The 10,651-nt window shown below is 42.6% G+C and overlaps 1 protein-coding gene across 1 annotated transcript; it reads right to left on the bottom strand.

The window, feature by feature from the left end:
• Positions 1 to 475: 475 nt before the first annotated feature.
• Positions 476 to 1,929, bottom strand: LOC110522259 (dopamine receptor D1.S). Its single transcript, XM_036976388.2, has one exon. The coding sequence runs from the start codon at positions 1,927 to 1,929 to the stop codon at positions 592 to 594; it is 1,338 nt and encodes a 445-aa protein (XP_036832283.2). The 3' UTR covers positions 476 to 591.
• Between the last annotated feature and the right edge of the window lie 8,722 nt (positions 1,930 to 10,651).

The following is a 10,651-nucleotide window of genomic DNA, read 5'->3' as shown; positions in this document are numbered from 1 at the left end:
AAGAGATTGCAAGACATTTTTACAGCTATTTTCACAACATAATAATGTCAAGTTATGTTTCTATTATTATATATCTGCTTAAACATTTCAACTTAAAACCAAAATCATTGCCTTTTTATGAATAATTATTTTACCAATATTGCTGATAAATAGATTACTCCCAAGTCTGAGAGCTACTTGACTACAGAAATGCCACCACCATTCTCATGAATTAAAGCAAGTATTTTGTCATGAATATAAAAAGCATTCACAAACAAAATGTCATGAATATCCTCTCGTACAATACACAACATCGCTTATTCATTCAATTGTGTCCCATAAATTAGAAATGTGTGTAGTGGCAAGACTAAAACTAGGCTAACATTTCTTTGTGAATTCCTTCATTTATCAAGACATGCCTATTTAAAAGAATCACAGCATAAATGTGTCGATGCCGATCAGTGAGATAATAAAGCTATTAAAACATTACGCACGGACTTACGCACGGCATAAAATAAGTTAATGATCTTACAATAAAATATAATTTTAAATAAACAAATCAAGAATGCAATACTTCAATTAATCATAACCTACAATTAATTGGGCAATATTCTAATCGTGGATTTGACCAGGGATTGAGTCGCATTCCATGGCTCCGGCTGAAGTAAATGGCGTTATGGTATCCAGTGAAATTTCCCCGTCACACTGGAATTGGACGATGGCTGGCAGCAACGTGTTCTTGTGATTGCGAGATGCGTTTGAGATAAGAGAAACTTTGTCGGACAGTGGGGTTGTGTCCTCTCCCACGTTCGCGATTGCGTGAGGATGCTGTGTGGCCATCAAGACTTGTGCGTCTTTTTGGAGCGTTGTGTCGTGGTGATAGGATACCAATTCATTGCTGAAATTAACAGCCTCCACTGTATTGCTTGAGCAAATTTTATTGCAGCCCAGAATAGTTGTAAAGGCTTTTCTGAAATCCGCGTTAAATGCGTAAATGACAGGGTTTAACGAAGAGTTGGCCCAACCAAACCAAACGAAAATTGTAAACGTGGTGTCGCTTACACACGGAGGGTCACAGAAAGGTACCATGCAGTTTAGGACAAAAAAAGGCAGCCAGCAAAACACAAAAACTCCCATGATAATGGAGAGGGTCTTTAGCACTTTTGTTTCCTTTTTAAAAGCGGTTTTTAATGCGTTTTCGTGCGCGCAAACGTTTGGGTGTTGGTTATTTTGCGCTTGCTCCGCGGCTCTCTCCAAGGAGGATATCCTCCGTATCTGCGTTTGCGCAATACGGTAAATCCTCGTGTAAGTGGCAACCATGATGACCACTGGGATATAGAAACTGATCAGTGATGAGGAAATAGCATAGGTCTTGTTCAAGTTTGCTATGCAATTCTCAGAGTGGTTGCTAAAGTATCCCGCTGACGTCTCCTCGTCGGCCATGTGCCAGTTCAGTTGGACAGGTATGAAGGAGATGAGAATTGACAGCGTCCACGCCACTCCAATCATGATAAATGCAACTCTGTGGGTCATTTTCCGTTCATATCTAAAAGGACTAGCTATAGCCCAGTATCTGTCCACGCTTATGATACACAGATTAAGAATAGATGCCGTCGAGCACATTATGTCAAAAGCTATCCAGATGCCACAAAATCTACCAAACAGCCAGGTGCCAGTCACCTCAGATATTGCCTCCCATGGCATCACGAGGACGGCAACGAAGAGGTCAGACACCGCCAGAGAAATCACGAAAAAGTTGGTTACCTTGGACCGGAGGTGCCTGAATTTAACTACCGCAGCGCACACGAGCATGTTCCCCAGCAGTGTCGACACAATGAGGAGAAACAAAATGCATCCAATTAGCGCGCGCACGCCATTCCCGCCAGTCTCCTCGTCTGTGCTGTCCGATTCCGAACGAACTTGAGTTTCATTTCCAGTATAGTTTTCCATTTGCACTTTTCTGTCTTTGGGTAGAAACGCTTCGATTTCACATTGAACCACGTATTTGTTCACTGTCTTTATTTTCATATAGCGGACAGCTTCCAAAACCTGATCAATTCAAATGGACTAAAGGAGGCTACAGAAAACGTCCAAAACTATCGGTTGCTTCCCTCTCTCGTGATAGGCTATGACTCATAGCAGGTGAGACAATTGAAAAGTCTAAACGGTATCCTTGGAACGTCACAACTCTAACGTCACCCCATTGAAGTTGCAATGTAAAGGGGGTTGGGTATGGGTAAGGGGTATGGACATCTCAAGGATGACACTAACCGTGAGACAAAATTATCACCAGTGGTCAGCTCATCCAGTTAATTGGCAGACATATCTGTAGCTTACAACAGGTTTCCCAAACATTTCATGCAATTCTACATCATTTTACATATTAGCAGAATCTCTTTTAATACTACACAAATTATCAAAATTACAGGCTAAGAATGGACAGAGAGATAGGACAATGCGTTCATCTTATCATATTTCTCCAATTCCAAATCAGTGTGTCATGTTTGCAACAAAACTGTCCCTGTTTGCAAATAATTACATTTGAGAAGTCATTAGGAATCTGAGCATGGTACATGTAAAAAGGTAGGCCTAACCTTTCACCCCAGACAGAGTGGGCCTACCAATGAAAAAAAATTTAAGCTTTAACTGCTAGCTAATCTTCTTCTGTGGCTTAACCCAACGAGAGAAGGTCACACGTGTTTCCCTAAAAGCTGTCTGGGTTTTAGCATCTTCTATTGTACAAAAAGGGAATATCTTAATCAACTGATAGTGGCGGAGGACTTTGTGGGCTATACTCAGCCTTGTCTCAGGATGGTAAGTTGGTGGTTGAAGATATCCCTCTAGTGGTGTGGGGGCTGTGCTTTGGCAAAGTGGGTGGGGTTATATCCTTCCTGTTTGGCCCTGTCCGGGGGTGTCCTCGGATGGGGCCACAGTGTGTCCTGACCCCTCCTGTCTCAGCCTCCAGTATTTATGCTGCAGTAGTTTATGTTTCGGGGGGCTACGGTCAGTTTGTTATATCTGGAGTACTTCTCCTGTCCTATTCGGTGTCCTGTGTGAATCTAAGTGTGCGTTCTCTAATTCTCTCCTTCTCTCTTTCTTTCTCTCTCTCGGAGGACCTGAGCCCTAGGACCATGCCCCAGGACTACCTGACATCCTTGCTGTCCCCAGTCCACCTGGCCATGCTGCTGCTCCAGTTTCAACTGTTCTGCCTTAGTAATCATTTCAGTCTGATTGGATCAGGCTGCATGTGAGAAATAGAGTACCACAGTATGAATCATAATTCCCATAAAACCTAGCAGTCAAACAAGGAAATGGTTCCAATCGTTTTTTCACCATACATTTTTCCCATATGGGATTTTTAGAAACACTCATAAGGGCTGTGTTTCATGTAGGCTGGTCATTTATGAACATTTGAACATCTTGGCCATGTTCTGTTATAATCTCCACCCGGCACAGCCAGAAGAGGACTGGCCACCCCACATATGCTCTCTCTAATTCTCTCTTTCTTTCTCTCTCTCGGAGGACCTGAGCCCTAGGACCATGCCCCAGGAATACCTGACATGATGACTCCTAGCTGTCCCCAGTCCATCTGACCGTGCTGCTGCTCCAGTTTCAACTGTTCTGCCTTATTATTATTCGACCATGCTGGTCATTTATGAACATTTGAACATCTCGGCCATGTTCTGTTATAATCTCCACCCGGCACAGCCAGAAGAGGACTGGCCACCCCACATAGCCTGGTTCCTCTCTAGGCTTCTTCCTAGGTTTTGGCCTTTCTAGGGAGTTTTTCCTAGCCACCGTGCTTCTACACCTGCATTGCTTGCTGTTTGGGGTTTTAGGCTGGGTTTCTGTACAGCACTTTGAGATATCAGCTGATGTACGAAGGGCTATATAAATACATTTGATTTGATTTGATTTGACAGAATTAGATTACTTTCCAAGCAAAGTCAATGTATTTGTCTCCTTGGATATAGAAGGTTGTAACTCAGCCTCTGAATTTCAAAGAAACAAACTAATTATATCCCCATGCATCTGAGTCACATCTTTCCTGGGTAATTTACAGCTTGTTTCTAGCATAAAGCATCGCGGGCAAAGGTGCTGTTAAAGATCACTTTATATAATCAGAACTCTATAACCATGTGTGTGAGGTGTATACTTTTGTTTCAAAGTAGATTTGTTTAAGACTACCAAGAAACACAGTTTCAACCTGACTTAGCCCACTTAAATAGGAATAAATAGTCTCCAACACAAAGCCCTCTTGTGGTTAGTAAAGTCTAATTAAAATGAAGATGTTTGAAATTAATTATTCTTACTCATATTTGCCTACTTTCAGCACATGAGCAGCTATCTTAGAGATATAACGGTGCTTCTCTGAGCATGCACTTCATAGCCTATAGGCCAGGGGTGGACAACTCCAGTCCTCGAGGGCCTGATTGGTTTCACACTTTTTCTCCATCCCTAGCAAACACAGCTAATTTAATCAAATTGCATTCTAAACTGAAGATCATGATAAGGTGATTATTGTAGTCAGGACTGGAATTGCCCAGGCATGCTATAGGTTATGGAGCATTTGATTGAGACCATATTAAACATGCCGCCATTCACATCGACAGGGCTGTAGTGGAGCGGGTCGAGAGCTTCAAGTTCCTCGGTGTCCATATCACTAAGGAACTACTATGATCCAAAAAAAACAACAGTTGTGAAGAAAAAAATATACAGCTGAGTTGAGAGCATCTTGACTGGACTCATGACTGACAATTTTTAGGGCCTTCCTCTGACACGGCCTGGTATAGAGGTCCTGGATGGCAGGGAGTTCGGCCCCAGTGGTGTACTGGCTTCACCACTTGGCAACTGCTCAGCATCCGACCGCAAGCCGCTACAGAGGGTAGTGTGTACGGGCCAGTACACCACTGGGGCCGAACTCCCTGCCATCCAGGACCTCTATACCAGGCCGTGTCAGAGGAAGGCCCTAAAAATGGTCAAAGTCTCCAGCCACACAAGTCATAAACTGTTCTTTCTGCTACGGCATGGCAAACGGTACCGGAGCGCCAAGTCTGGGACCAAAAGGCACCTGAATAGCTTCTACTGCCAAGACATAGACTGCTGAACAGCTAATCAAATGTCTACTCAGACTATTTACATTGACCCCTTTATTATTTATTTATCTTTAATTGTTTTGTATTGACTCCCTTGCACTGGCTCTATGCACACGCACTAGACTCTACCCACACACTCACACATACTACACTAACACTCCAACGCACACACACACAAACCACATACGCTAACACACACATACACACATGCATATTGACGCAACACTCACACAGACACACTTTCACATACGCTGCTGCTACTCTGTTTATTATATATCCTGATTGCCTAGTCACTTTTACTCCGACCCACATGTACATTACCATTCAAAAGTTTGGGGTCACTTAGAAATGTCCTCGTTTTTGAAAAGAGAACCACATATTTTTGTCCATTTAAAATAACATCAAATTGATCAGAAATACAGTGTAGACATTGTTAATGTTGTAAATGACTATTGTAGCTGGAAACGGCTGATTTTTTTATGGAATATCTACACAAGTGTACAGAGGCCCATTATCAGCAACCATCACTCCTGTGTTCCAATGGCACGTTGTGTTAGCTAATCTAAGTGTATCATTTTAAAAGGCTAATTGATCATAAGAAAACCCTTTTGCAGTTATGTTAGCACAGCTGAAAACTGTTTTTCTGATTAAAGAAGCAATAAAACTGGCCTTCTTTAGACTAGTTGAGTATCTGGAGCATCAGCATTTATGGGTTCGATTATAGGATAAAAATGGGCAGAAACAAAGAACCTTCTGAAACTTATCAGTCTATTCTTGTTCTGAGAAAGGAAGGCTATTCCATGCGAGAAATTGCCAAGAAACTGAAGATCTCGTACAACGCTGTGTACTACTCCCTTCACAGAACAGCGCAAACTGGCTCTAACCAGAATAGAAAGAGGAGTGGAAGGCCCCGGTGCACAACTGAGCAAGAGGACAAGTACATTAGAGTATCTAGTTTGAGAAACAGACGCCTCACAAGTCCTCAACTGGCAGCTTCATTTAATAGTAGCCGCAAAACACCAGTCTCAACGTCAACAGTGAAGAGGTGACTCCGGGATGCTGACCTTCTAGGCAGAGTTGCAAAGAAAAAGCCATATCGCAGACTGGCCAATAAAAATAAAAGATTAAGATGGGCAAAAGAACATAGACTATGGACAGAGGAACTCCCGAAGTTGCCTCTTCCCAGATGTAAAGACTGGTGTTTTTTCAAACTCTGTAGTAGACAAACCAGTTTAAAATCTATAGGTTTATCAATTAAGAGCAGTCAAATTAAGTAATAGTAAAATGTATTTTAACAAATGAGAAGAGAATCATATCAAAAGTAAAAGAGAGCATTGCATTGTGAAAGGCAATTAATTCATATGAACATGTATTGCAATGTGAAACGTGGATTTCTAGATGAAACACAGATTCAGTTTGGTGAAATGACTGTGATTTTGTGTGTTGCACTTAAGCAATAGAAAATGTTCTTAGAGTTTTGATGATCTGTTTTGAATTTTGTACTAAGAGCTGTGAAAATATGCCACAACTTGTGAAGAATTGCACCAAAGTGTAACAGTATACCTTCAGTCCGTCCCCTCGCCAGGCTCGAACCAGGGACCCTCTGCACACATCCACAGTCACCCTCGAAGCATCGATACCCATCGCTCCACATTCCAGGTGAAGCTGGTTGAGAGAATGCAAAGATTGTGCAAAGCTGTCATCAAGGCAAAGGGTGGCTACTTTGAAGAATGTAAAATATATTTTTATTTGTTTAACGCTTTTTTTTTGTTGGTTACCTCATGATTCCATATGTGTTACGTTGTCACGTTCTGACCTTTATTTCCTTTGTTTTGTATTTATTTAGTATGGTCAGGGCGTGAGTTGGGTGGGCAGTCTATGTTTGATTTTCTATGATTTGGGGATTTCTATGTTTCGGCCTAGTACGGTTCTCAATCAGAGGCAGGTGTCATTAGTTGTCTCTGATTGAGAATCATACTTAGGTAGCCTGGGTTGCACTGTTTGTTTGTGGGTGATTTTCTATGTTAGTGGCTTGTGTCAGCACAGGTCTCATTTGTAGCTTCACGGTCGTCATTGGTTTATTGTTTTTGTATAGTGTTGCAGTGTTCAGTGTTTTCTTTATTAAAATTCACTATGGACACATACCACGCCGCATTTTGGTCCTCTGATCCTTCTCGCCTCTCCTCTTCAGATGAAGAGGAGGAAGACCGTGACGTACTTCATAGTTTTGATGTCTTCACTATTATTCTACAATGTAGAAAATAGTAAAAATAAAGAAACTATTGAATGACCAGGTGTGTCAACTTTTGACTGGTACTTTAGGCCTAGTGATTAACATTATACTAGCTTAAATTATTGGACATTAATGCCTTGGACAGTATAACGTGTGAATGGTGAGATATTTGGCAAAACATTTTCAAGCCGGTAGAGAACCTAAATGGACAATGAGTTTCATCACAGCTTGTTTCTATTTGGAGATGTTAAAATGGCCCCTTGTTTAAAAATGTGCCTAGTCACCACTACTGCCTGTGAAATTTTGTTTGTCCTATATATAGAATGTATATGAATAAGCATAACCTACAGTACATTTTGAAAGTATTCTGTCCTGTTGACTTTTTGCACATTTTTGTTATGCTACAACCTTATTCTTAAATTGATTACCCCCCCCCCCCATCTCTGCAGAGATGTTCGATTGGGTTCAAGTCTGGGCTCTGGCTGGGCCACTCAAGGACATTCAGAGACTTATCCCGAAGCCACTCCTGCATTGTCTTGGCTGTGTACTTAGAGTTGTTGTCCTGTTGGAAGATGAACCTTCACCCCAGTCTGAGGTCCTGAGCTCTCTGAAGTAGGTTTTAATCAAAGACCTCTCTATACCTTGCTCTCTGTACCTTCATCTTAACTTCGATCCTGACTACTCTACCGGTCCCTGGTGCTGAAAAACATCTCATCAGCATGATACTGCCACCACCATGCTTCACCGTAGGGATGGTGCCTGGTTTCCTCCAGACGTGACGCTTGGCATTCAGGCCAAAGAGTACAATCTTTAAAAAATATAGATATATTATTAAACCAGGTAGGCCAGTTGAGAACAAGTTCTCATTTATAACTGCGATCTGGAAAAGATAAAGCAAAGCAGTTCGACAAAAACAATAACACAGAGTTACACATGGGATAAACAAACGTACAGTCAATAACACAGTGGAAAATCTATTTACAGTGTGTGAAAATGTAGTAAGATTAGGGAGGTAAGGCAATAAATAGGCCATAGTTGTCACGCGGGACTAGGTGGGTGAAGGAATCAGACGCAGAGAGTTCCACTGTGCAAAAGTGCTCTTTACTTCGGCACACAAAATGATAAGCCCAATAATACAGGGCGCGGACAACAACGTGACAACCCAAAAAACACAGGGTGCCAAGTTAAGAAAATAAATCCACCTCTACCTAAAACGCACACACGTAACATAAAGACAATCCAGCACAAAACAAGGGCGGGTCAACCTACTAAAAACGTCATGACAATAGCAACAAAAAAAATAATAAGATATGGGGATGAGGTAGTTTGGTGTGCTATTTACAGATGGGCTGTGTACAGGTACAGTGATCGGTAAGCTGCTCTGACAGCTGATGCTTAAAGTTAGAGAGGGAGATATGAGTCTCCATCTTCAGTGATTATTGCAATTCGTTCCAGTCATTGGCAGCAGAGAACTGGAAGGAAAGGCGGCCAGAGTAGGTGTTGGCTTTGGGAATGACCAGTGAAATATACCTGCTGGAGCACGTGCTACTGGTGGGTGCTTCTATGGTGACCAGTGAGTTGAGATAAGGTGGGGCTTTACCTAGCAAAGATTTATAGATGATCTGGAGCCAGTGGGTTTGGCGACGAATATGTGCGAGGGCCAGCCAATGGGAACATACAGGTCGCAGTGGTGGGTAGTATATTGGGCTTTGGTGACAAAACGGATGGCACTGTGATAGACTACATCCAATTTGCTGAGTAGAGCGTTGGAGGCTATTTTGTAAATGACATCGCCGAAGTCAAGGGTTGGTAGGATAGTCAGTTTTACGAGGGTATGTTTGGCAGCATAAGTGAAGGTGTCTTTGTTGTGAAATAGGAAGCTGATTCTAGATTTAATTTTGGATTGGAGATAATTAATGTGAGTCTGGAAGGAGAGTTTACAGTCTAACCAGAAACCTAGATATTTGTAGTTGTCCACATTCTGTCAGAAACGTCCAGAGTAGTGATGCTGGTCAGGCGGGTAGGTGCGGGCAGCAATCGGTTGAAGAGCATGCATTTAGTTTTACTAGAATTTAAAAGTGGTTGGAGGCCACGGAAGGAGTGTTGTATGTCATTGAAGCTTGTTTGGAGGTTAGTTAACACAGTGTCCAAAGAAGGGCCAGATGTATACAGAATGGTGTCGTCTGCGTAGAGTTCGATCAGAGAATCACCAGCAGCAAAAGTGACATCATTGATATATACAGAGAAAAAGACTTGAGAATTGAACCCTGTGGTCCGAAGAACAGGCCCTCCGATTTGACACACTGAACTCTATCTGAGAAGTAGTTGGTGAACCAGGCGAGCCAGTCATTTGAGAAACCAAGGCTATTGAGTCTGCCGATAAGAATGCGGTGATTGACAGAGTCGAAAGCCTTGGCCAGGTCGATGAAGACGGCTGCACATTTCTGTCTTTTATCGATGGCGGTTATGATATCGTTTAGGACTTTGAGCGTGGCTGGGGTGCACCCATGACCAGCTTGGAAACCAGATTGCATAGTGAAGAGGGTACGGTGGGATTCGAAATGGTCGGTGATCTGTTTGTTAACTTGGCTTTCGAAGACCTTAGAAAGGCAGGGCCGATATAGGTCTATGGCATTTTGGGTCTAGAGTGTCTCCCCCTTTGAAGAGGGGAATGACCGCGGCAGCTTTCCAATCTTTGGGGATCTCAGACGATACGAAAGAAAGGTTGAACAGGCTAGTAATAGGGTTTGCAACAATTTCAGCAGATAATTTTAGAAAGAGTCCAGATTGTCTAGACCAGCTGATTTGTAGGGATCCAGATTTTGCAGCTCTTTCAGAACATCAGCTTTCTGGATTTGGGTGAAGGAGAAGCGCAGGGGGGGCGTGGGCAAGTTGCTGCGGCAGGTGCAGAGCTGTTGGCCGAGGTATGGGTAGCCAGGTGGAAAGCATGGCCAGCCTTAGGAAAATGCTTATTGAGATTTTCGATTATCGTACATTTATCGGTGATGACAGTGTTTCCTAGCCTCAGTGCAGTGGGCAGCTGGGAGAAGGCGCTCTTATTCTCGATGGACTTTACAGTGTCCCCAAACTTTTTGGAATTAGTGTTACATTATGCAAATTTTTGTTTGAAAAAGCTAGCCTTAGCTTCCCTAACTGACTGTGTATATTGGTTCCTGACTTCACTGAAAAGTTGCATATCGCGGGTGGCTATTCGATGCTAATGCAGTATGCCACAGGATGTTTTTGTGCTGGTCAAGGCCAGTCAAGTCTGGGGTGAAGCAAGGGCTATATCTCTTCTTAGTTCTACATTTTTTGAATGGGCATGCTTATTTAAGATGGTGAG

This window comes from Oncorhynchus mykiss, chromosome 1 (assembly GCF_057628025.1).
Source record: "Oncorhynchus mykiss isolate SJ-2025 chromosome 1, ASM5762802v1, whole genome shotgun sequence".
In the NCBI taxonomy this organism is placed as follows: domain Eukaryota; kingdom Metazoa; phylum Chordata; class Actinopteri; order Salmoniformes; family Salmonidae; genus Oncorhynchus; species Oncorhynchus mykiss.
This window is presented reverse-complemented; position numbering and strand designations above follow the sequence as displayed.